This window comes from Marmota marmota, unplaced genomic scaffold (genome assembly GCF_001458135.2).
Source record: "Marmota marmota marmota unplaced genomic scaffold, marMar, whole genome shotgun sequence".
Lineage (NCBI taxonomy): Eukaryota > Metazoa > Chordata > Mammalia > Rodentia > Sciuridae > Marmota > Marmota marmota.
Genome location: NW_025999897.1, coordinates 1059367 through 1086647, shown reverse-complemented (window position 1 = coordinate 1086647; position 27281 = coordinate 1059367). Strand labels below are relative to the sequence as shown.

General features: G+C 40.7%; 2 protein-coding genes and 1 long non-coding RNA gene across 4 annotated transcripts in view; 1 reads left to right on the top strand and 2 right to left on the bottom strand.

The window, feature by feature from the left end:
* The window catches only part of Map3k3 (mitogen-activated protein kinase kinase kinase 3), a 74387-nt gene extending 63349 nt beyond the window's left edge, over nucleotides 1-11038 (bottom strand). For both annotated transcript variants that reach the window (XM_015504794.2, XM_048798134.1), the window contains exon 1: nucleotides 10960-11038. In XM_015504794.2, the coding sequence (XP_015360280.2) occupies nucleotides 10960-11023 (64 nt within the window). In that variant the 5' untranslated portion in view covers nucleotides 11024-11038. The remainder of the gene's footprint in view (nucleotides 1-10959) is intronic.
* Nucleotides 11039-13171: 2133 nt separating this feature from the next.
* Nucleotides 13172-20743, bottom strand: LOC107158326 (translational activator of cytochrome c oxidase 1). The gene is made up of 5 exons (XM_015504793.2): nucleotides 20383-20743; nucleotides 18568-18674; nucleotides 16947-17074; nucleotides 16087-16264; nucleotides 13172-15801 (listed from the first exon to the last, which is right to left on the bottom strand). The coding sequence occupies exons 1-5, from the start codon at nucleotides 20651-20653 to the stop codon at nucleotides 15601-15603; spliced, it is 885 nt and encodes a 294-aa protein (XP_015360279.1). The 5' UTR covers nucleotides 20654-20743; the 3' UTR covers nucleotides 13172-15600.
* Nucleotides 20744-20816: 73 nt separating this feature from the next.
* On the top strand, nucleotides 20817-26152 carry LOC107158327. Its single transcript, XR_001505604.2, has 3 exons — nucleotides 20817-20946; nucleotides 21084-21143; nucleotides 25926-26152. It is a non-coding gene; the product is annotated as an uncharacterized LOC107158327 (long non-coding RNA).
* The last annotated feature ends 1129 nt before the right edge of the window (nucleotides 26153-27281 follow it).

The window sequence follows — 27281 nt, the reverse complement described above, 5'->3', positions numbered from 1 at the left end:
ACACAGTTATAGTACTGAAAGCATTCACATGGGACACCAAATGGGAAGTGGGTATCTCCAAAAAGACATTAGTCAAAATTAAAACACATAAGTCCCATCACTATTTTATATTTTCTAGCAATTTCTTTATATGCTCCTTAGAGAAAAAGAACTTTGGACTGAGGATATAGCTTAGAGGTAGGAGCAGTGGGGGGACTATCTTGGGTTTTTGTTTTTTTAATTCTTACAACCAAGATTTTAAATCTCAAAAATAGCTCAGTGTTAAAGTGCTTGCCTAGCACACATAAGACCCAGGCTTTGATCTCTGGCATGCAAAAAAAAAGAGAGAGAGAGAGAGAGATGAGAGGTTGCAGGGGTGGGGGTATAGATTTCAGTTGTCTAAATTTTTATATTGAACAAACAGGGATGTGAATAAAACACACTTTTTGAGTCAAATCCACAAGTATGACTGGCAGAATTATTTCTAATTCTGTATCAGATGATGCTATTATAAGAGCTGGTTTATCGGGTTGACAAATTCCATCTCCAGAAAGCTAACCAACTCCCAACAATGCTTAATGGGATAAACCTGTTTGGTAGTTTTCGAGCTGAGAACACACTAAGGAATGGTTTGACACTATCGCCTGACACAAGTAAAACAAGGTTATAGAACCTGTTTTTATGTAAAAGTCAAAGTTACTAGAAGCAAAATAGTTCTTCAACAGATACTTCAAACTGAGGACATGGATAAAGACAGGAAGGAAATCAAGTAGCTCTTTTAGGCATTTCTTCTTTGACTGTGATTTTATCTGAATTATTTGCACCCCTTCAGTGTAATATTCCTAAATAAACAAAACTTATTCTCCCTAAACCTCAATTTCCTCATCTGTAAAATGGAGGTAATAAAAGCATTATTTCACAGAGTGCTGTGAAAATTAAAAATCAGAAAGAAAGAAAAAAGAACAAATGAACTTATAAATTACTTCTCATGGTACCTAACATTTAGTAATACTAAAAAAAAAAAATGCTGGCTATTATTATCATCAGTAGGAACAGGTCAGTGGAAAAAAACTGGAGGCTACTTAATCTACCTTCGTACTTAAATTTAATCCTGAAAATTTATTAATCATTAACAATAACCATTTAATGAATATTTATCATATTTTATATATTAGAATGTTTTATTCTTTTGCTTGTTTTTAGGGTACTGGGGATTGAACACAGGGCTTCATAAAAGCTAGGCAAGTGTTCTACTGCTAAGCTATATTCTAGCCCCATTAGAAATTTATAAAAGCTATTTGAAAGTATTTCAATTCTAAGGGTAAAAGAATAAACACCACACAAACATTAGTTTATAAAAAATATTAACCAAGGCTGGGGATGTAGCTCAGTAGTGCACTTGCCTACCATGTGCAAGTCCCTGGGTTTAATCCCTAGCATTGCAGGAAAAGAAAGAGGGAAAAAAAAAAAAAGAGAGAAGCAGTTGGCTTTTTGAAGTTGAGCATATAAGTCAGCTGTAGAGCAAGGCCCTGGGTTCTAACCCCAGCAGTTTAAAACACACATGTACACGCATAAATCTTAAATGCAAAAAACAGTTAAGCCCATGTCTAAAATCCCAGCAACTCAGGAGGCTGAGGCAGGAAGATCACAAATTTGAGGCTAGCCTGGGCAACTTAGCAAGACCCTGTCCCAAAGTACAATAAAAAAGGGGTGGGGGTACAGTGCAGTGGTAGAGCACTTGCTAGCATGTGTGAGGCCCTGTACCCAGACTCCAAAAAAGGAGAAGGGGGGAGGGGGAAAGGAAGGTACAGGAGGAAGAAGTAAGAAACATATGAAGGGAAAGGGAGGAGCATTCATAGATGATACAAAAGAAGCCATATATAAAACAAGAATCAGAGTTCAGGCTTACAAAGTGGAAAGTCTTAAACAGTTTTAAGTAGACAGGTATCCATAATTTCCCAGCAGCATGTACTTTTTCTTCTCTTAAACCCTGACCTAGGGTATGGGGGCTGCCAAACAACACATTCCTCTTTTTAGCTCCAGCAGGAAGTCATCCTTCCAGATTGAGATATTACTTCTATCTAAAAGAAGGGTCTTAAGACATTTCCCATGTAAGAGTTTTCCTAGCTAAAAATACAGAAAAGTTGCCAGATGCACAGTGTCCTCCAATAAACACTGTCATCTGGCAAGATGTCTGATTACTATGCCATACACTCTCTCTTTTCCATATATACAAATCCCCAAAGTAATATTTTTATCTTTGTTTTCACTTAACTAATGATGTTATTTCTTCATCTTGCCAAGGCTCTACCCAGCTCTGCCAGATTATCTGATCACAGTGCTCAACCCAGGACAGCCTATGCTTCAGAGTGTCCCTGAGTCAGATTTTACTCTTTCTCTTCATGACATTTCACATATTTCCAGTGTCTCCACCCTGTCCATACCCAAGCAAACGTCATTTTATAACAAGTATGTACAAAAAGTCCCCATCCTCAGTTCACAAATTTTTCTCCTTCAACAACATGGTTGAAACTTTGCTAGATCTCAAAGTTAAATTCTGGTGTTTATTTTTCTGTTTCTAGGATATATAACAGGCATCTGACATTAATTTACAGTTCAAAAATTTTAAATACATATTACAAAGAAAACCACTGCTTCCTCATAAAAAGAAATACTATGTAACACCTTTATATTTTAATATTTGAAAAAACTAACTTAAAAAACTAGAAGCTATAGGATTGTGTGGTTAAACCATTAGTTACAGAACTGAGCTCTCCTTCTTGCAAATCTTTACTCACTTTTGACAAAGTACCTATATTTTTTTTGTTGCACTTACTGGTTAACCATCCCTAATCCAAAATCTGAAATGAGTTAGGAATGTTCAACCAGTAAATGCCATGCAAATATTCCCAAACCCAAAACCTCTGAAATTTTAAACACTTCTGATCCCAGTGTTTTGGAGTTAAAAAAAAAAAAAAAACAGTAATATTCAACCTGTATTGTCTATATGTTTTTGGTTCATCTAATCTAACTATAACTTCTTGAGCAGAATAATGCAGGTACAGGGCTTAATATTACACCTGGAACATAGGAAACACTTGACAAATGGGCAAAACAATAAATGGATAGCTTACATAGAACCAGAATTGATTCTTATCATCTGTGTGTCCACCAAAGTAGCACTTAATGGATGGATTATTACTTTTTTATAAATGCTTAAAATTCAGTTTTAAAATCCAATTGTCAGTTTTAAAATATATTAGAAATCACGTTAAGACATGGTAAAAATATCACAAATCATGTTATGTTGATTTGTGAAACTGCAATTCAAGGTTTTCTTTCTTTCTTTTTGGTACTGGGGATTGAACCCAGGGACACTTGATCATTGAGTCACATCCCCAGTATTTTTTTTTTCTTTTTTAATTTTGAGACAGCATATTGCTAATTTGTTGAGGGTCTCACTAAATTGCCCCAGACTCCTGAGTCATTGGGATTACAGGCATGCATCACCACGCCTGGCTATAATTCAAGTTTCAATCAAAAGTTAATAACCATTCTGAGTCTACACAGGTGATCATATTCTAGCCAAACTAAATTGAATTTGGTCTTCCAGGGAGCTCCCAACAGCCTTGGAACCCTAGAGACACAGACTCTGTAACAGTCACCATGATTCTGACATCAAATCAGCGACTAGAACCAGACTATTTAATCCTATACTTAGTTCACTATATTTTCCTTAATATTTCCAAGTTATTACATGTTTTTCAGTAACATATTCCACTAAGTTTCAGATTGTATTTATAAAAACACCAAATAAACACTAGTGAATTAGTCTCAGGTATTATTAACAGCACTTGCCATTACAATTACTAAAACTGGGAGGGAATTCTACGGTAACCAAGAAATAACAACCAGTCAATCCCATTTTTTTTTTCTTAATAGTTACATAGCATGGTATCAAAGTAAAAAGAAGAATTTTTTGTTATTTACAAAGTATAGTTTCCACTAGAAATTTACTGGAGCTAATAACCAATATAAAATCTGACCTGTTTTTATTAACAATACAAGTTGCCAAACAGGCTTGAATCTGGGGCATAGAACAGCTCAAGAAAATATGACTATTAACAAAAGAACCTGCAGGGCAGGGTATTCAAATTAGTCTTCGTCCTTTCCTCACTGGGATGGAGTTCAACAAGTGTAACTAAGATATTAAGGAATCTATGTTTCTTTTTCATCAAATTATTTCATTTATTTGTTTGGTGCTGGGGATTGAACCCAGGGCCTCTTCCTTGCTGGTTTATTTAGAACTACAACCAAAGCAAACTAACTGGGGATGAGTTTTCATCATTTACATCACCAAAATAAAATTAGTATTTCAGAGAGTGTGTGTGTCTATGTACATATAACCTTGCTGAGCTCTAAACAAAACAAATGAAAGAGCCCGGTGTCTAGAAAACTCAATACTACCTCTCACAGTGTGTTAAGATCATCTACAGAAAAGAGGTAGGGAATGGCAAGGGGAGAAAGAGCCAGGGCAGTGGTTTTTAAACTGGCTTGTCCAGTGTATTGCTGCCACCAGACAAGTTAATTCCCCTCTTCACAGTCTCAGTTTTTTAATGTAAAACTGATAAAAGGACAAATTAAAAGTTCCTGGTCCTTTACCTTTGGGACTCTGAAATTACCTATATAGTTCCTTTCCTCCCCATAATTCAGACACTTAAACTTTTTAAAAATGTCTTGAAAACAGGTTCGTATATCTATTTTAGGTAATGAGATGTAGCCCTCACATCTGGACAATCTTACTGGTTTTGCAAAGTGTGAACACCTCAAGTTCTTCATAACCCCTTTTGGACTTAATGCTTCCACACAGGACAAGAGTAGACTTATAGAAGACTAACTATTATAATATAGGTTCATAAATCAATTCAAAGATTAGTTCAAATTCTATAAATATTTAAAGCCTTGGGAAGACAAAAATAATTCTGTGCCCCATTTATAGTAAATGTTCAAAAAATGTTTGTAGAATTATATATTTGAACATCAGGCCTTATTGGATTCCTTTATATGTTTAACTCTCATGGGAGACATTCCCTAGAAGAGAAAGAACTTTTAAAGAACATAATTGGAAAGAAACAACAAGCCCAGCAAACAAATAAACCCTTCCTATACTGTTTGAGGGACAGCATGAAACAGAACAAGGCAATTCATTCAAAGAGTGTGGAGATGGGTCATAAATGAATATCTAACCAATGTGACACAGCACACACTTAACCTACAAAATGCCCTAATAACTTGACCTGATTATTAGGGCAAAGCAAATATTAACATTCCCTCTTCACATGGGACACTTCGGAGAAGCAATGAATGGTTTTGCAAAGAATCCTTTTTCACTCAAGTTCACCCTTTTAATAATTCTTGTGAATGGGGACAACAGTATTACACCGCCTGTCTCGTCTATTCCTTAATCTGCTCCAATGGTCATTTGTTAAGTACTAAAAAGGATATGAAATCTAGTTCAAGTGCTGCGTGTGGAAGACAATATCAGCTTTTCTTAGATTACATCTTCCAGCTAAAACGGCAAATATTGACAAAAAGGAAATGATTTCCTAGAATCTTTTCTGTAGCAAATGTTTCTTTCAAAAGTTACATAATTTTCAGGAATATCACAAGAGAAAAATAATAGATGTAAAACACCACAAATGAATCTTTCAAAAAGCAGCGGAAGAACTATAATCTGCAGCACCCTACATTCCTAACCTTCTGCAATCTGCGTGGAGCACGCATTTCTCAACCACGCTGTTGATAACAGAGATTCGAGTTTAATCACTTCGCAGCCGATCCTCGCACGCCCTTCCCCCTGCGCTGGGGCGCGCACCAGGACTCGAAAGCAAGCCCCGGGAACTCACAGGCTGGCCTATGTGAGCAAAGGGAAGGAAATGACACAGGCAGGAAAAAAAAGCAAATCAAGGAAAAGACACAACAGCAGCTGGGCCTGCACCAGCCTCCAACCCGGGCCCCACACTGCGCTCTCGCTCCCCCTCCCTCGGGCTCCAGGGCCGGCTCGCTGAGGCTGGAGCCGGCTGCCCAGCAGAGCACTGGCCCTGGGTCTCGCCGCCGCCTCCGCCTCCTCCTCCTCCTCCTCCTCGGGATGCGCCTTCCGCGCCTCCCAGAAAGAGGGCTGCCTAGTGGGCTCGGCTGGCGGGGCAGCCCCGGAGGGCCTCNGCAGTCGCTCGGTCCGGCCACCGTTCTCCACCTCAGGAACGCTCCGAAAAACAAACCGCTGGTCGCGCAGCTCGCCCCCCTGTCTGTCACTCACTCCAGCATCCTCCAATCCCAGGCAGCTGCAGGACCTTCGCACCACCCCCACTCACTTCACCAGCCAATAACGAGAAGGAAGTCAGCTACCCCTATTGCCCCCCTCCCCAGGCTCTCTCCCAACACCCTAAACTCTTTCAGCCGCCAGCTAATCATCAGCACCACACGAAAACTAATCCCGCCTCCTCCCTCAGGATGCCAATGGCCAAGCAAAGTCGGTTTCCGAGTGATGTCTGGCGCCTGCCAATCATCAAAACATAGCCGGTTTCCCGTGCTGCTAGCCAATCACGGAGAAGACTTCGAGCCTCAGTCTCTGCGCATCTCTAGCTGGAGCTCTCTCCAGCTCTTCCCGGGAGGTGTGGGCTGCTCCAATCACAGCTGCGGTGTGAAGCTCCGCCCACATTCCCACCTCCCATCAGTCATCGAAGGCTCCGCGAATGCGCGGGCTGGCGCGGTTCCCAGCCGGCTACTCTGGGGCTGGGGTTAGGAGGCGGCCGCCAGGGCCATTGGGCCTTCCGCCCTTCGGTTCTAGGCTGCCCCCGTGGTCCGGACGACTCCGGAGGCCAGCGTCTTGCTCCTCCCGGTGTTAGCCCCAGGGGAGGGTCTGGCTCTGAGCTTCGCGTCGTGTGGCCACCTCTGCGTCCGATCCCTAGTTAGTCCTCCCCCCAAAGACTGGGCTTGCCCAGAGAAGGGAGGTTTCGCCACTGCCTCCCTTTCCCTGGGTCTCAGACCTCCGGAGCCACACCCTTGGTTCTCCGTTTCTCAGGACCCAGAGGTTGGGGTAATGCTGAGATGTGGGTCACAACGTTCTGTGAATTCCGCCAAAAGTTCTTTTGGAAAATAGTGTTTTTTTTTTTCTAGTTATTAAAACTAACAAAAGCATTTTGTATTGAAAAAAAATTAAAAACACAGAAAACTACAAAGAAGAAAACTTGATATCTAGCCCAGAGATAATTTTATCTATTTCCTACCCAGACATAAGTTTGACAAAAATGGCTTCATATTGTTTCCTAATGTGCCACTAAATATTGTTCTGAATCAATTGTACCGGCTGCATGATATTTCAAAATAGTGACCATAATTAATTTTCCCAACCCCTCATTGTTCAACATTTTATACACCCAGATCTTCCGATTCCAAGTCCGCCACAATTAATGTGGGCTCTCTTCCTCTGATCACTATTTCAGTGAAATATGTCAATGACTCCAGAGTAAGCTTCCTCAGATAGCATTTTCAACAGGCACCTAACAACCTTTACTGGGGGCTTGCCTTGAGTGTCAAATTCCTTAAGAATTACTTCAGCTGCTCCCTTTTTCTTACACCCAATTCCTAATATTTAATTAGCCCTTATGTCCTGTTTTTCCTCAATACGTTTTTAAAGTTCATATTCCCACCTGATTTAGGTCACCACTCAATTTACTGGAGTTCTCTATAATAATCTCCCTTCTGGGATGAGGAAATAAAAGGGAAAGAAACATTTGTCAGCCATTCTCTATAGGCCAGGCATGTCATTTTATTTAAGTTCCATGTCCAAGTGATGGAACCAGGATTCATACCAGGTCTGTCCTAAAAGCCATGCACAAGTTCAGTGTTTCTCAACCTATTTTTTTTCCATCATCCATCCGTGCCAGGAGAGAATTTTAATCAATTAACTTATTAATTTATTTATTTATGGTGTCTAGGACTGAATCCAGGATCTTGCACATGCTAGGCAAAAAGCTCTAACAATGAGATACATCCCAACGATTTGTTTTTAATGCTACTAGGGACTGAACTCAGGGTGCTCTACCACTGGGATATATCCCCAACCTTTTTTTTTTTTTTTTTAAGATTATGTGTTACTTTTTTTTAGTTGTCAATGGACTTTTATTTTTATTTACTTATTTATATATGGTGCTGAGACTTGAACCCAGTGCCTCACACATGGGGGACAAGCACTCTACCACTGAGCCAGAAGCCCTGCCGCCCCCGCCTTTTTAAGAAATTTTTAGACAGGTTCTCACTAAGTTAACTAGCCAAACTGGCTGAGAATTTGTGATCCTCCTGCCTCAGCCAGGGATTACAAGCCTACACTATCATGCCCAGCCCCTAGTCTGAAAATTTTAATTATTTAATTAAATTTAAGCTCTTCCTAATAAAATATATTAAACACTAAGGAATAAGATTTTGTCAGATGGAGCTGGGGGTGTAGCTCAGTTGGTAGAGTGCTTGCCTAAAATTCACAAGGCTCTAGGTTCAATCTCCAGCACGACCAAAAAAAAAAAAGATTTTTGTCAGATGAAGTTGAATTCTGAAGGTCATAAGTCATTGTAAAGTCTAAGGGTTTGTTTTTTTTTTTCTTCCAACTTTGACAATAAATTTTTGTTCCATTGAGGACAATATCACCCTGTTAAGAATGCATATAATAGGCCAATGCTAGAAGTCACCATCTGCCAACCTGAGGCCTAGATTCAGGTCTTAATTTATTGATCTTGAGATCAACATAAAAAATTATATATCGGGCTGGGATTGTGGCTCACATTGAGTGCTTGCCTAGCGGGCAGGATCCGGGTTCGATCCTCAGCACCACATAAAAATAAAGGTGTTGTGTTATATCCATCTACACCTAAAAAATATTTTTAAAAAATTATATGAATGCCAGAAGAAATCTAGTACCCACTCTAAGACCTGTATCTGAAGGCCCAAGAAGCAGCTTCTCTTGGAATGTCCAATATATGTATCCAATTTAACATGTTCTACATAAGAACTCTAGATTCTTTTCCCCCTTCACCCTAAACTCTGCTCCTGTTTTCCTAGTTGTTAAAGTACAAACCAAGAAGAGGCTTCCTTGATTCTTTGTTTTCCTAACAAACATATATCTAAACACTTAGTATATATTTTCAGCTCTCATTTCAAAATGTATCTGAATCCATCCAATTTACATCACCACCAAACTAAAACACACCCTCTCTCTCTCCTGGATAATTGTCCCAACCTCCTATCTGGTCTGTTTCCTCTGGGCTGCCCCCAAAATAATTCTCCAGCAGCAACCAGAGTGATCTTCGTTAAATATAATTCAGATCATGCCACTCCTTGCTGTCAACCCTCTAATGTCTTCCCAACACACTCAGAATAAAACCCCAATTCTTTGTCACCAGGCTCAGCAGGAGCTGACCCCAGCCATCCTCTCCAAACTCTTCTACCACTGCCAGCCTTATACCATGCTGGCCTCCGTAACATTCTTTGAATCTACCAAGCTCTTTACCTCAGGACCTTTGCACTTGCGATTTGTTCTACCTGAAGTGCTCTTCCCCAAGATATTCCCGTTTCTGTACTTCAGACGTTTCTGTACATCTGCTCAAATGCCAATTCTTAAGAGTAATCATTCCTAGACACCCCATCAAAAATAGCCTTTCGGGGCTAGAGTTGTGGCTCAGAGGTAGAGCACTTGCCTGGCACGTGTGAGGTCCTGGGTTCAATCCTCAGCACCACATATAAATAAATAAAATAAAAAGATCCATTGACAACTAAAACTTTTTTTAAAAAGGGCTGGGGTTGTGGCTCAGCAGTAGAGTGCACTCCTAGCACATGCAGGGCTATGGGTTTGATCCTCAGCACTACATAAAAATAATAAATAAATAAATAAATAAAGATATTGTGTTTAACTACAACTAAAAAATAAATATTTAAAAAATAGCCTTTCTTCCATCATTCTGTATTTCCATATTTTGCCTTATTTTTCCTTCATAGTGCATGAAATTATATTGCTTCCTCCAAATACAACAAATAAAATCTGTGTAAAACCTTACTGCTTTATCATCAGCAATTGGAATAGTGCCGTGCATGTAATGAACTGCAACACAACTATTGAGTCTTCAGCTGGATAAAGCCTTCTGATTTCCCTTCTACCTTTCTTTCCCCCTGCCTTTTTAGTGGGCTTCATTTCCACTGTTGATCCCTCAACCAACCATCTCAAACATTCCCTTGCTGCAATTATCATATGTGCTGAGAATTCCAGAATCCAAACTTCCTCTCTAGCTCTGGCAGGTCCTTCTGAGTTTGAGATATATATCACTCCTTGGACTTCACACAGGCACCTAAATTCAATTCTACAGATCCAAACTGAACTCATCATTTTCCTCCCTTGTTCCAGTTTCCACCTTCTGTTCCCCAAGTAATACCTGAGTTATCAATGAGCTCTTGCTCCCCATTTCCCTTCCCTCACCACCAATCTTGACCATGTCTTCAATCTGTCTACTTGGATTACTTAGTGTAACAGTCTCTCAATGTGTATTTTGCACCCCACCCCTCATTTTTTCAGGAAAAAAACTTAGCCTAAACTTCCTTAGCTTCCCTCTAGGAAGCCTTCCCAAACACATAACTCCAAGTCTGGGTTAAGGCCCTCTGACGTGCTCTCAGAGCATCCAGTACTTCTTCATCCACACACTTGTCCCACCTTGATGTAATTGCCTTTAACAAAGGAAGCATACTGTCAGGCGTTGTTAGGGTAGGGATCTAGCTCAGTGGTAGAATACTTACCTAGCATGCACAAGGCACTGCGCTTTTCTTTTCTTTTTTCTTTTTTTGGTAGCAGGGATTGAACTCAGGCACTCAACCACTGAGCCACATCCCCAGCCCTATTTTGTATTTTATTTAGAGATAGGGTCTCACTGAGTTGCTTAGCACCTTGCCATTGCTGAGTTAGTGATCCTCGTGCCTTGTCCTCCCGAGCCACAGGGATTACAGACATGTGCCACCATACTCAGCCAAGACACTCTGTTTGATTCCCACTACTGAAAGAGAGAAAGGGGGAGAGAGAGAGAGAGGCTTTCATTCAAATTAGTAAGTATGCCTACTATCTTTTATTTCATAGAACATTAAAAAAATGTGTTAAATGAATATCAAATAGGGATATCAGTAATTGAATGTAATTTCCACAAATATACCCAGCACTGTTTTTTATTTTGAGAGAAGAGTATCACTAAGTTGCTGAGGTTGATCTCAAACTTGTGAGCCTCCTGCCTCAGCCTCTCAAGTTGCTGGGATTATAGGTGTGCATCATCAAGCCCAGCATCTATCACCTGATCTGATGAACATTCTTTTAATTTGGAGGTAAAGTAGAATATATTTGGATTACCATTTCAACTGGTTAGTTTGTCTGTGTCATCAAGGTAACATACACTTCATAGCAGATTTTTACAACTATTGACATTTACTTCTAAATAAAAATTGCTTTTTCATTTTGAAATTCCACTTCTATAAACTCATCACAAAATATATTTTACAAGTGAGCAAAGATTAAGAACATTCATTACAATATCTTTTGTAAGTAGAAAATAAGAGACTGGTTCAATAAATTATGGCACATTAACACCAAAGAGTATGAGGTAACTACTAACAAGAATGAAGAGACTTTTTCATACTAATATTAAAAGCTACCCAGAATATCTTGTGAAGTGGAAAACAAACAGGTTATAAAGTGTATAGGGTGATCACAATTCAGTTTTAGAAAATGTTCATTCATATTTAATGGGGAAAAGGCCAACATTTATTAAAAACTTAACTATTGCCAGGCACCATTTTAAGTGCTTGACAAATAGTATAGGTACTGTTATTATTCCCATTTTGCATATGAATTATCAGATGCAAAGAAGCTAAATTCTTGTCCAAGGCCATTAGTGACCGGCAGAGCTAATTTCCTGGAAGACTGGCTCCAAAGAATAGAATAACATAGATTGCTAATGCTGGTTGTATCTTAGCAGGTAGGTTTAGATGGGACCTTTGTTCTTGTATATTTCTGTAAGGCTTAACTTAAAAAAAAAGAAACAACCAATAAATTTCAGCTGGGTGCAGTGGTGCACTTCTGTAATCCTGGCAGCTGGGGAGGCTGAGTCAGGAGGATTGCAAGTTCAAAGCCAGCCTCAGCAACTTAGCAAGATCCTGTCTCAAAAAAAGGCAGGTGTGTGTGTGTGTGGGGGGGGGGGGGCTGGGGATGTGGCTCAGTGGTTAAACACCCCTGGGTTCAATCTTTGGTAACAAAACAAAATAATGTTACCTTTTTGGTATAGACAAAAAAAAAAAAGGTAAAAAAGGAAAAAATGCTTTTCTGTTCACTGGCTAGGCATGGTAGAAGAAAGTGATTTAGTCAAGACTAGTGTGTAATCTATTATAGCACTTGCATATGCTAGACCTATTGACATTTTAATTTTTTCTCCTCAATATCTCCAGAGGAGTCTGCAGGAATTCAATTAAAAGTCTGGGAGTCAGGGGATCCTAGGGTTTTGAGATTTATTGACTGCTTTGCTCTAAGTTACAGAGGGAAAAAAGTAACTCAACCAAGGGGTTGAATTTCCACAGTTGGTTAGAGGCAGAGTCCTCTTTGATTCAGTCAGGGCCTCTGGCAGAGGGAAGGCAGCTCCACACAATAGCACTTATTAAAACAATAAAGGCAGTGGAAAGAGCCTGTCACAAATGCTTCCATTCCACCAAAAGGACACTTGAATGTAAGCCTAATGTGGCTTCAAGTCCTTGAATGACTTTGTGTTGCTAAGAAAATGACCAATAATAAGGTAAAGCAAGTCAGTTCCAGACCCCATTCTTCTGATTTTTTAAAATATTTTTTTAGTTGTAGATGGACACAATCAATACCTATATTTATTTTTATGTGAACCCAGCGCCTCACACGAGCTAGGCAAGTGCTCTACACTGAGCTACAACCCTAACCCCCCATTCCTCTGATTTTAAGGTCTAGCTGGCTCCTGCATACCCAGATGTGGTCTCCCTGGTTAGAAAATAATTTGTATAGGTTTTGTTTTTTAAGTATGTCCCCTAGTTAAAAGATAATTAAAAAAAAAAAACCAGTAATAAATGATTATGTAAAGATCTTCTGACAAAAATATTCTTTGAAAAATAATTTTTAATGGCAGCATAATACCTCATCATATCGATATGACAATTTTTATTTAAATAGCTCAAGATCTCTTTACCAGATCTAGAAACAGCAGAACAGGTTCAAAAAAGGGTTCCTTCATTTCCTCTTGTACATTAACTGCAAGAGACTGCGGGATACCGCCAGGGGTCAGTGCAGAGCCATCTTCAACAGAAGCTATTACCATGCAATTCTGCAAGTAGCCTTGATGTAAGAAAACTGGTTATGCAACAATCCATATTAATAAATTCTATCTACTAGGCTAGAGGAAGCCAATTCACATTATTATATTATTATATTATTACGTAAGAGTAGGCTTCCTTATACATATTTCTCAGATTAAAAATGATCAGTCTTCCGAATTAATTTATATTTAACATTTCCAAAAATAGAGATACTTTATAAACAATGTCTATTAATATAAGACGTGGTGTTAGAACCTGTTCTCACCTGCTTTGTGTGAGATCAACTGTGCATAATATACTTGGCTTATTTGATACAATTGTTGGGTATGAAGCAGCATATAAACTTAAAATTATACTATATTTTAATTATATGTTAATCAGCTGTTTGGATGAGTTATCTCCTACAAAATAAAGAGTTCCAGGTAATAGTTTGACTATGAATAACGAGATACAAGGACATATAGTTTGACATCATCTTGGATTATTCAGTCAGTTTTCTTCCCCACAGCCATTGCTCTCCGGTTGTCAAGGTCATTGTAAAATTAGTCATCTATTGTTCCTAAAAGCTAAAGTTATCATTTATAGTCAATTTGGTTTTGGTTATTTTCCATCCTTATTTACCTGAGGCTCCTTCAGGAAAATTACTATGAGCTCAGAAATAGCTTAAACAACTTACAAGGAGGTGGATAACAGGGATCCAAAAGGCACTCCAGGCCCAAAATGCTTGACAGGCATATGTGGTTGGCCTTCCTGGCCCCTCTGAACCCAGAAGTTACTACCAGGCTTCTGATTCAGTCTTTCACTCTTCCTTCTGTCTCCATGACCTCTTCAGTTCTTAGGGCCCCATCATTTCACATATGGGATGGAAAGGAGCTGGGGCTGGGTGTCCTAGGTACCTGCAGCACTCAAACTCAGCTTGATGATGGCTTTCTGCAGAGCAGCCCAATCTTCTGACAGGTCTACTCTGACCAATCTCAGGACATACAATGGTCAGGAAAAAGAGGTCCTAGGGAGTCCCTTATCACTGACACCTAATTTTCTACTGGGCTAGAACCTTAAGCTCTCTGGTGACAGAAGGGCACAGAGGCCACATCAAATGAAGATACATGCATAGCACACCCCACTATTGTGGGCAGCTCCTATAGAGAGTAGTCCTGTATTTTCCCTCTGAGGTCACAGGGTGCCAGCTGAACAGTCTGTGCTCTAGATAAGGAGAGTTCTTGTACACTGTAGATGTTTGAGAAACAGTAGTTACATGAATGAATATCAATGTTAAGCCATAAGACCAGTATTAGACCACAGAGTGCCTGGATACAACCATATTTCTATGGCCAGTCAAAAAAATAAGCAACAAGCTGGGTATAATGGGGTATGCCTGTAATCCCAGATACTCAGGAGGCTGAGGCAGAAGATTCACAAGTTCAAGGTCAAACTGGGCAACTTAGTGAGACCCTGTTTCAAAGTAAAAAGTAAAAGGATTTGGGGGTATAGCTTAGTGGTAAAGCATCCCTGGGTGAAGTCCCCAGTACTACAAAACAACAACGACAAAAATCTGGAATTGAAGGACGGAACTAAGCATGGGGTACTGAAATAGTTAGTCTAGAAGTCCAATACCCAAATGAATGCAGAAAAGCTCAAGAGCCATACAACAGCAATGCAGCAACCAAGATCAACCACTGTCATTATTTAAGAATAGGTTCCAGCTGGGCATGGTTGTACACATCTGTTATCCCAGTGATTCAGGAGGCTGAGGCAAGAGGATCCCAAGTTCAAGGCCAGCCTGAGCAGCAAGACCCTGACTTAAAAAATAAAAAGGGGCTAGGGACAGAGCTTAGTGGTACAGCACCCTTGATTCAATCCCTAATACCATAAACACACACACATAGACGTACCCACACACAAAGAGTAGTTTTCAATATATAGGGCCTTGAGGAGTTTACAATTCCCACAAGGGCCAACTACCTGAGATCACAGTCAGACCAGCTGGCTGATCCCACCCTGCATCCAGGAGGGCTTTGAAATACCAGCAGTGCCAACAAAGCAGTCCCAGGAAAGTGTGATTCCCCTGACCTCAAAGCCACAAGAAATGGCCTTTGACCTCCTAACCTGTTAGGCTTCCCACCTGCTTCAGTCTCAAAGATTGCTGCAGATGCCTGTGCTACAGAATGAGCTGTCCCTTGCCTAAGAAGGAGCCCACAAGCACATATGTCCTGGTCATTCAATGTTGTCATAGACATGAATCACATCCTCATAGTTGCCAAGAGCCTGGATGAGATGAGCAGCCTGCTCCAGGTCGGGGTCAGCCAGTCGCACTGTTGAGGTGGGGATGAACTCCAGTGTACAGGACACAGAGCATAAGCCCAGAGAGTCCAGCTTGTTCCTCACTTGATGCAGTGAAGAGGCATCACAAATAAACTAAGGAATAAAAGAAAGTCAGAAGGTATTAAAACAAAGCCAGACAGAACTTTGCAAAGTCTCAAGTGGAACTGCTGTAGTTTAATATATCATTGGGTTAAATTCATAGTTTTCAATATTCTGACTCTTTCTCATCATCCTCAGTAGAGTAGGCCCCTTATCCAGTATTCATTTAATTAATGTTTGTACAATATGTGAACTCTTTTCCTCACCTGTACCCTGGGGCACAGGAAGAAACCAAGAGAGGCATGTTAAGCTCACCAAAGATAGAGGCTTCAAACTCACTTTAAAAAGGTTCTTTTCTTCTTCATCTTCAGCCTCCTTGACATCTTCAGCTCCGGCTTCAATTGCCAGCTCCAGGGCACGCTCTAGGTTCACAGCTTTCTTCTCTCTGTCTTCCACTCCAACCACAACCACCCCCTTTTTGTCAAAAGAATGACGAGCTCCTTCTGTCATTATTCCCCTGAGAAGAAAGGAAATGGGCCAGAGTGCATGGATGCCTTTAGACATTCAGCCTCCACAAAGCACAGACTCTAACACCACGTCTTCCTCACTGGGCCTATAGAGCAAACATGGACATGGAGCAGCTCCCTCCCTGAAGAAGACGCAGCTGCTGCTGGGTAAGGAATAGTCCAAGAACATCCCCACCCTCTATTTTCTGCCCTGATTGGAGTCTGGAGGATACAAAGACTGCTAATTATTTCCTGGAGTCCTAAAGACTCCAGTCCTGGTAAAGCATTTTAAGACCTGACCATTATATAGCTACAGATGGGATAATGGGACAAAGATCCTGTCTACACAGATGAACATGTCTTTTGGATCCTTCCTAGAACAGAATATATTAAGATCAAATCAATTATGCCAGGCTGGGGTTGTGGCTCAGTGATAGAGCACTTTCCTAACACATGTGAGGCTCTGGGTTCGATCCTCAGCACCACATATAAATGAATAAAATAAAGGTACTGTGTCCATCTACAACTAAAAAAATATTTTAAAAAATTCAATTATGCCAGTGGATTCTAATAAGGAGAAGGTATGCTTATAATTTGAAATACCACAAGAAGTCAACAGTATTTACCTTGCATAGATTAGAACCAGAAGGCTCTGTTCCCTCCCACATTCCTCTCCCCTAGACACACACCTACCCATTCTTGTTCAGGATATGTCGAATGTCTGACTGGCACTTGGAGCCACTGTTAGATAATGCCTCAATGAGCAGAGAAGAGCCACCAGGGCCTCGACCCTCATACAGCAAATAAATGCCCTTAGTTTTCTGCAATAAACAACACAAACACATTTTCCTGTTTCCCAATTCCCTCCTACATGCCAAGTCCAAACCACGGGCACCACAATGTTGGCTTCATAAGATGGGCCTCTAGGCTGGAGCCTGTATTCTCAAGTCTTTATTTCTGTCCCCACCTTCTCAGAGGAGGCCCTAGGGACCAACTTTTGAGGTAACAGAAAATATCACCCCTTCTCAGAAGGGAGTCTGTTTTGGTTCCCTGGTCCCTTGAATAATCAGCCATCTCTGAATTCTGCTTCCTCCCCTCCCCAGCCAAATCCCACATCTGTCCTCCCAAGTCACCCCCACCAGGATTCATCCTCCTACATCCTATTTCACATGAAACCCACCTGTTAAGTCTCAATGCTCCTACCCCTGGATTGCTGAGTACTACTGCATAAAAATCACACAACAGGGCCTTGTCCTAAGAGCTGGTGAAAATAGCATGGACTCAAAATTCAAACACTCCAGAACGCCAATAACCAATTTCATGTGGACTCCCCACACCTCTTACTTATCCCTGTCTATGCATCCAATCTTTACTACTCTTTTCAAGCACCCTGCCCTGCACCTTTCTGGAACTTTCAACTGATGACTTCTCTTACACTTTCACAAAGGAAATACAGGGCCCCTGGGTGGAAGAAAATTGTATCTCTGCTTCTGTCTACATAAAGGCAATATGCATAATGTTAGAGCATAGTTTCTGGAGTCTGATTCAAGTCTGTCATTTTCTGTTTGAGCTAAGTCCAGTCACCTAAACATTCTTTTTTTTTTTTTTAATTGGTTGTTCAAAACATTACAAAGCTCTTGACATATCATATTTCACACATTTGATTCAAGTGGGTTATAAACTCCCATTTTTACCCCGTATACAGATTGCAGAATCACATCGGTTACACATCCACGTTTTTATATATTGCCATACTAGTCAGTCACCTAAACATTCTGTGCCTCAATTTCCACTTAGGATCATTTTGAGGATTCACTGAGATAATGCATATAGAGTTTTTAGCAAAGTATTTGGCCTGGCATAAGCACCCAATAAATACTAGCTATTAAGATGATTACTAACTCCTTCACATCATTCTTCCTTGTCCCAGAGGAAAAGGTACCCCTCACAGGAGTTCAACATCCCTGCTCCTCCCACCATCACTATCGCTGTCACCCTTTCCCCTTCTACTGGCTTTTCTTCTACAGGGCATAAACATTTGAAAAAGAAAAATAACCCTTCTTCAAACTAATATCAGGGCTTTCCCCACACTGTGCCCATTCTTTCTATCCCATCCCATCACAGCTTGGTTGGGAAGTTCTGGGTTGTGTGGTTCTGAACACCATCTACTCATCCTGCTCCTGACTGTGCTCCTCCAAACCCCAGAGGCACTTGGGTTGAGAGTGTCTGATAATTTAAGGAGTGTTTGGTAGCCTTCCAAACAGACCCTGTGGGAACTGTGTTCAATAACAAGAACATTAAACTGAAGACACACCTCCATTTTTAGCGCTGCCTCAATTGTTGATTTGGGCATATGCTTGCTGCGACACACCTCTAGGATATTAGCTAGGTGGCTGTTGCTCTCAGGGTCAGGGCCTCCCTCTGAAATAAAGAAAAAAAGTGTCAGCAAAAATATCTCATTACAGCATGGGAGAAAAAAGGGATTTACAGCCCTACTTCCAGCCAAAACAGTGGCAAGTTACCATTTCATTCATTAAAACAATGTATCCATGCTGAGCACAGTGGACAGGCCTGTAATCCCAGCCTCTGAGGATGCTGAGGTAGGAGGATCAGGAGTTCAAAGCCAGCCTGGGCAACAGTAAGGCACTAAGCAACTCAGGGAGACACTGACTCTAAATAAAATACAAAGTAGGGCTGGGGATGTGGCTCAGTGGTCAAGTTCCTGAGTTCAATCCCCAGTACCAAAAACAAACAAACAAAAAACAATGTATCCAGTATCTGCATGGAATATAGGAAGTATTTTGGAAAAGAAATTTCTAATTCTCTGCATCTTTGGGAGTGGTTATCCATTCTAGGTTTTGGCAAACTCTACTTTTCATTAGATAAAATGGTGAGAGACACTGATGATAACAATATCTCCTAGACTTATTAATACTCCTTGCTCTTATTCTATTACTTTGGGCATAATTACTGAAATGTTCACATGACATTGTAAGTATGCTGTCTCTGAGACTAGGGGCTGTATCTCATAATCTTTGTATGATCAGTGCCTGTCAGGAAATAAACATTCCATACTGTTAGTTGAACTTAATATCAAGAATTCTTAGCTGGATATGCCAACTCATGTCTGAAATCCCAGTTACTCAGGAGGCTGAGGCAGGAGAATTCCAAATTCGAGGCAAATCTGGGCACTTTAGTCAGATCCTGTCTCAAAGTAAAAATTTTAAAAGGGCTGGGGATGTAGCTCAATGGTAGAGTTCTTGGCTAGCATGTGCAAGGATATGGGTGATCTCTCAGTACTGAAAAAAAAAAATCCAAGAGTGAATGGCTCTTGGTGTTAGCCCTTCAGTAAAATATATACATACATGCACACAGAATTCAGAAGAAAAGGAATCAAAAAGAAATACCAGGCAGGAGTTCTAGAGGCAAATTAACATTAAATGAATGCTTATTATGTTCAGTAAACTACTGAAAAGCAGGCCAAATCCATTTTACAGAAAAGGAAACTAAAACCCAACAAAGTTAAGCCACTTGTGCAAGGTCTTGGATTAGTAGAATCCAAGTCTTCCTGACTTCAAAGTCCCTGCTTTTTACAGGATTTTTTTTCTCTACTCCTATGGATGTCTGACACTAAAAAGAATACAGACTTTTTAAGGTAGCTACAAAACTGGGAAAAGATATGGCTGCAAGCCTACCTTCTAAGAAAATATGTCTCAAGAAACCCTAATGAGGCAAACTGGGACTTAGGCAAGCAATAGCCTCTGCCACAACCTACATGCTACAAGAAGCAACTGCAGAGGGCTTGGGTTTGAGACATATATCTGACCTGAGGATTTGTTTCTATGGAGCTCCTAGCTACAGACTTGGATGAAGTCACTTTTACTTCTTATCTTTCTTTCTAGGGCAGCTCCCTTTTTAACAAGAAAAATTGTTTGGAAGAGTGGATGAGGGACATCCAATGTAGATAGGTTCTGAAGGTTAATGAGGTGGGCAACAGTGGTAATTGGGGGAATGAAAAGAAAATGAAGGTCTCGGGATCAAGGTGCACCCTAGCGCAACCCCAGGAGGCAAGCGAGACAATAGGGTCGGAGAGGGCAGCGGCGGCCAGAAGGGGCTATCAGGTTCTCACCTTTAACCGCCAGGCGGATGCTCAGACAGAGTTTGGAGAAGATGCGACTCCTTTCTGTATCCTTGGGACCCTTAATGTGCCGGACTTTGGACCATTTGTTGTGCCCGGCGAGGGCCGCCGCGGTAAGGTGCAGCTTCTTGCCCGCAACAGGGCCGTAGCCCGGAGGCTCTGGGTGGGAGGCCAACCGAGAAGCCGCAGGGAACCCGGGGCCTCGCGCCCGCAAGCATCGGGCAGCTGTTTTGCTCACGTTGGCGGCAGCCCAAAACGCCATCGGCTCCCACTCTTGGCTGCAACCTCCAACAGCAGCGGCTAAGATGAGCCCGTCCTGTCGGCTGCCGGAACGAGTAGGTTTGGACGCTGAGCTTGCTTCCGCCGGTCACGCCTGTCTGTAGCAGTCTAACGAGGAATGATCCCCGCACTGTCCTCCCGGCAGCCAGATGTGGGGACCCTTGATGGAGTAGTGCACTTCCTCTCACAAGTCCGTTTCAAAAACAGGTCCCCATCGCCCGCAAAGTCCGTTCCGTGGCTGCACTGTCCTTGGCTCCTGTTTTGTGGTTCCAAAGAGTGAGTCTGAGGCGTGACCTAGTGTTCAGTCCCTCCGGGTTGCTTGGGGGAGCACCGAACTTTATGTCCCACAATGATTTAATAGGGATACATCTGGTTTATGAAACTGATTTTGCTTCCATATTCCTTCCTAACAGAATAATAGGTCGTCTGCTGCTGTTGCAAAGAAATATGTCGTTTAACTGCCTCGTTTTAAGGTAAGAAAGCCGCCCTCAGAGAAGTTGAGTTATCTAGACCTTTACTCTCTGACTCATTTACATTTACTCTCTGGCTATAAACAAGGATACCAACTTTACCAACGTAGAAGAGTTCAAAACACAACACAAGCCCTTTGAGCTTTAAAACAATAAATTCTAATATAAATGACAGCAGTGATCATAGTGATTAAGCTCCTAAACACAAGAGGTTCATTAGGGCACATTCAGATGAGCCACAGGCTTTTGGGGAGAGGAGCCTTTTGTAGTCAAACTCCCTGCTTTAATTTCTGCCCTGTGGGGTTAGACAGGCTAAGTTCAAACTTTGGCTGTTTCATTTACTAGTGCAACCTGGGTCAAATTCCTTTACTTTTCACTTCCTTAGATATAAAATCTAAGATTGAGGTAGGATAGAAGAAATTTTTAAAAAATAGGCAGAAAGGAGACATAAAGATAAAAGAAATTCTGCATAATGTTTCAGGCCAGTCACTTCCTAAGCCAGTGTCTCCTAGGCCAGTCACCCACGAATTCCTGTGAAATCTGTAATTCTACCTTTGCACTGTTAATCAACACCCCCCCCAATAAATATGTTAAATAAAGAGAGATGTAATATTTTGAGAAACCTGTAATTTAAGGGACTTTCCAGTGCTATTGATCAGACAATCAAGAACACATCGCCTAAGGATCCTGAGATTGCCCAGACCACCATAAACTGTTGAGATCACTAGACCGATATCTTTCTCATACCTACCCCTCAGCAAGTTTCTTTTACAAGAAGAGCCAGAGCCTGGCACAGTGGCACAATTGGTAATTCTAGTGACTTGAGAGGCTGAGGCAGGAGGATTGCAGGTTTGAGGACAGCCTCAGTAACTTAGGCCCTAAGCAACTTTGTGAGACTCTGACTCAAAAACAAAATATATAGGGCTGGGGATGTAGCTCAGTGGTAAAGCACCCCTAGATTCAATCCCCAGTACCTAAATAAAGAGCTAGAATTTCCAAACCACATCTCTCATTCTCAAGATGGCCTGTATTCTCACTTGAATGTGTATTCCTTGCTTTACCCCCAAAAGCATCTATCTTGAGATTGTCAGCATTCTCCCTGAACACATATCTACCTTCCTAAATAACAGGAAAGTAGACCTCTGTTTATGCCTTTGACTGATACACACTTGAAATTCTTTTCCATCATTTAAGGAAAAGATCTTGCTAGTACGGAGTCAAATCCCCCCTTCCCTTTGGGATCTCCTAGGATCCTTCTCCAGAGACACCTATTCTCCAGTGTCAGGATAATGGGATAATAGATGTAAAGCACACAGACATAGATTTATTATTATTATTTATTATTATATTTTATTTGTTATGTATTATTATTTTATTTGTATATTTTTATTATATTTTGTTAATATTTATTATTTTATTTTATTACATAAGGACCTCCCTAATCCAGCTACTCATTTTGCAGTCTCATGTCCTGATGCTGCACTCCAGTGTGAGGAAAGAGTTCACTGTGTCCTTCCTCAGCTCCCACCACCTGACCCTTTCACTGGAATTACAGTGGTACATCACTATGCTCAGCTCTGAGTACAAAATCTTATCACCTCTTTGCTTCTCTGTTTAAAATGCCTTCGTTGTCTCATTGGTGAAATCTTTATCATCTCCCAATTTGGCTATCACCTTCTCAGTGATCCTTCTTATGGAACTTCTTCAAAATTTTAGCTGTAATTTTTTTCTTGTGGTGCTAGAGACTAAACCTAGGTCCTTGTAGCATGCTAGGCAAGTGCTCTGCCACGGAGCTACATCCTTAGCCCTTTAACTGTAATTAATAGTTCACTTAGGAATGTGTGTGTATGTGTATATATGTGTGTGTGTGTGTGTGTGTGTGTGTGTGTGTGTGGTGCTAGAAGTGCCAGGATCTTGAGCATGCTAGGCAAGCACTCTATCATTGAGCTAAACCCCAGTCTTTTTAAAATTTTGAGACAGGGTCTTGCTAAGTTGCCTAGGCTGTCCTAAAACTTGTGATCCTTCTGTCTCAGCCTCCTGAGTAGTTGCAGTTACAGGTGTGCACCAATGTGCTCGGCAAATTTAATTTTTTTAAAAATCCAGGCTTCTTAGTGATGAACGCAGGCAGGCATCCTCTTCCTTGCAGATTAGCAACACCATATTGCTCTTAATACTTCTCTCAATTCCTTTTAAGCACAGACCTATGTCTTTTTAAAAAAAAAATGCTTTGTCCTTAGAACAATTTTATTTAATTTTTGGTGGTGCTAGGGATTGAACCCAGGGTCTTGTGCATGCTAAGCAAGCACTCCACCAATTGAGCTGTATCCCCAGCCCCCAGACCTATGTCTTTGCTGGGCTCTATTACACTTCACTTTACCTGGTTAGTTTTCATTCTTCCTTCAGGATGTAGCTCAGGTTGTCAGGCTTGATGGTGCATGCCTGTAATCTCAGTGACACAGGATGGTGAGGCAGGAGGATCACATGTTTGAGGCCAGCCTCAGCAACTTAGCAAGGCCCTAAGCAATTTAGTGAAACCTGATTTCAAAAATTAAAAACAAAAGTTGGGGCTGAGGATGTGGCTTAGTGGTAAAGCATCCCTGATTCAATCCACCGCCCCCACCCCCCGAAAAAAAAAAAAAAACAAAAGATTCAGCTCAAGCATTATTTCCTATCTTAAGATCAATATCTACAAACTCTCAGGTTGGGCTGATTGGGCTGAGGTGCCCTACTCTGCCCTCATATAACCCTTCATGCATGTTTGTATTTTGGTACTTACCTTTTTTATATCAAAATGCTTATGTCTCTCCATTATGATACTATTCCTGTGCCCCATAGTAGGTTTTGAAAAGAAAATGACTTTATTAATACATCCCACATGTAATACAGGCCATCAACTTAAAAGTAAACAATGATTTTTGGTATATTTACAGAGTTGTGTAGCCATCACCATAATCAATCTTACATTTTCATCATTCTCAAAAGAAACACCATATCCATTAGCAGTCACTACCATTTCTTCCCAATTTTCAATGCCTGAGGCAATAGCTTCTGTCTCTGTAGATTTGCCTCTGTTGGACGTTTCATACAAATGAGATCATACACTATGTGATCCTTTGTGATTCACTACTTTTTTGCATAGCATGTTTTCAGGGTTCAGTTATGTTGTAGCACATCAGTATTTCATTCCTTTTTATTGTCAAATAATATTCCATTATATGAACATACCACATTTTATTTATCTACGTTTCCACGTTCTATTATGAATAATGATGCTATGAATATGTGAATATGTGTAAACTTGGGAACTTCACTTCTCTTGGGAATATATCTATGAGTGGAATTTCTGGGTCAAGTTGCAATTAGAATTGTTTGACCTTTTTGAGGGACAGCCAGACTATTTTGCAGAGTGGTTGCATTACTTTATATTCCCACCAGCAAGGTATGAGGGTTCAGTTTCTCACACCCTCACTAAATTTATCTTTTTGTAATTGTTACCATCCGAGGGGTGTGATGTGTTCTCATTGATTTGATTATACTTCCCTGTTGAGTAATAATGTTGAACATCTTTTCATGTGCTCACTAGCTATTCATGTTACTTTTTATAATTAAATGTAGTTATGATGTTACCTTAGTAGCAAAATGCAAATTAATAGAATTTATATTCACAAATAAGTGCAGAAATCAAACAAGGTTGCGACTGTTCTTGTATCATCACCAGCCCTCCAGGGTCAAACCTGTCATCCAACAGTCAAGCTGATGCTCACTGCAGTAGGGGAGAGTACACACCAGAGGAATGGTGGGAGGATGGTATCTTGTCAAGTAAAGGATATGACAGTTACTATAGGATTATGGGGAAGGTGGAGATTTAGCCAAATTTAAGTGAAACAGTTTGATAGGCTCAAAGGAACACAGAGTATGCAAAAATCTGCTGACATCTGCTTGGACTGCAGAGGGCCCAAGGCATCAGTCTCCTCAGCAGATATAAAGTTAAGATAAATTTAAAGTTGTGTTCACAAACCTCTGCCTGGAAGCCCTATACCTGGGTTGGAAATCAAGGCTATGCTCCTTTCTGTCAAAGTGACAGCTCCTCCAAGCAAGACAGTCAGGATTCAAACAGCAAACTATGATTTTAGAGAACAGTTTCTTGGCAAATTTTTTTAAAGAGTAGTCACTCAGAAGAAAAATGTGTGTTTTTGACACTTTAAGCTTCAGCGTGTGATTTGGAAAGAAATATAATTTGCTTCGACTCTGTAGCTGTTTTTATGTGTATTTTATTTTTTTGACAGGGCTTGGGATCACTCCCAAGGTGTAGGCACACACTAGTTCTACCACAGAGCTACATACCCAGATTTTTTTGCTTTTTCAGTCTGAGCTATTTACTTCCTCAAGACCAATTCACAAATGACTGAACTATCTCCAGAGGCTTGATTGTCAGGATCATTGAAATCACTTAAAAATGAACCTTGGAAGGGCTGGGGCTGTGGTGGCTCAGTGGTAGAGCACTTGTCTAGCACATGTGAGGCAGTGGGTTCGATCCTTAGCACCACATAAAAATAAATAAAATAAAGATATTGTGTCCATCTACAACTTAAAATATATTTTTTAAAAAAACTTAAAAAAATAAAAAGGTAAAAGACTGGTAGAAGGTATCATTCTATTAGGTTCAAACATGTATTGTCCAGTTCAAACAGCTCTCAACAAATGACGCTGTTATTCCAGGTAGTGCACCCTATGATATATTGTAAAGACATTACTATTTACTGGTCACTTTATTTCCTCTTCCAGGGCCCACAGAAGACTTGATTTCTTGACTTTCCTTATGTTGGAACCATGTGACTGAGTTTGGTAGACATGGGCAGGAGTAAGCCACTTCCAGGCCTACCTGAAAAATATTACTTCCCCTTTCCAAAGTGACTGGGAGGCCAGATGTTCCATATGAAGGTGGAGAAGGGCTGATCTATTGCCAAAGGACTTTGTGTAAGCAAAAAATAAACTTTGGTTGTGCTCAGTCACTGAGATTTGGGAGTTTGTTGCACAGCCTCACCTTACCTAGCCAATTGAGACTGCAGTCAAGTGTCACTCTCCCGGTTTTATCCTTAAAAACAAGGGAGCAGAATCACATATTTCCTATAAAACATGCATTGTAAGATCATAGCACAGTTCCAACAGAGCCAGTGGGTGCTTGGGAATTTTAAGTTCTCGAGTACACACTTGTCTTCAAGAACCTGTTACCTCAATTCTATGTTGTCTTGCAATGGCAGGCACTTGCTGAATACAGGCTCACTAAACTAACCAGTTTGCCTTGCTTCTCTAAAAATGGACTAATAGGAGCAAATAGCTAAAATAAATGGGGGGTTGCATTTCATCCGGGCTGCACAGCATTGGAATAGCAGTGGGATAGGAACCTTTTCCCCATCCTACTATGTTGGATCATAGGTTTGAGAAACTGGCATGGCTTTGGAACTCACTCTTGAGTCAGTTGTAAGAGCCTGGTGTCCAGATATGAGATTTAGAAGTTATCATCTCTTTGTTTTTCAAAGTCAATAGATTACTGAATTTTGAATATTCCTTCACTGTGCCCTGTCCTTCTCATCTCTGCTGCTCCTGCCTTAGTTCAGGCTTTTGTTTTCTCTCACCTTGACTAATACAGCATGACACAACTCCCCATCTCACCACCCTTTCAGAGGCTTCATTGCCTATCTTTCTAAAATGCCTTTTTTTTTTTGTACCAGGAACTCAATCATGACCCTCTTTCCTCATCCTGGAGTGCTTAACCACTGAGCCACATCCCCAGCCCTTTGCTCAGCTCAGTTCTCTTCCCAGTCCTTTTTGTTTTATTTTGAGAAAGGGTCTCACTAAGTTGCTGAGGCTGGCTTTGAACTTGTGATCCTCCTGCCTCAGCCTTCCTAACTGCTGGGATTACAGATGTGCACCACCATACCTAGCCTAAAATGCAATTCTGTTCATAACTTCATTTTATGTTAAATTTTCCAAAGTCTCATACATGAGTATTAGGTATAAGGTCTAACATTTTTGCAAAGCACAAAACTCTCCCTGATTTGGCTTCTGCTTACCTCTCCAGCTACATTTCCCACAATTTCACATGCACAATTCATCAATATGTAGTTCTTTCTTGCCTCT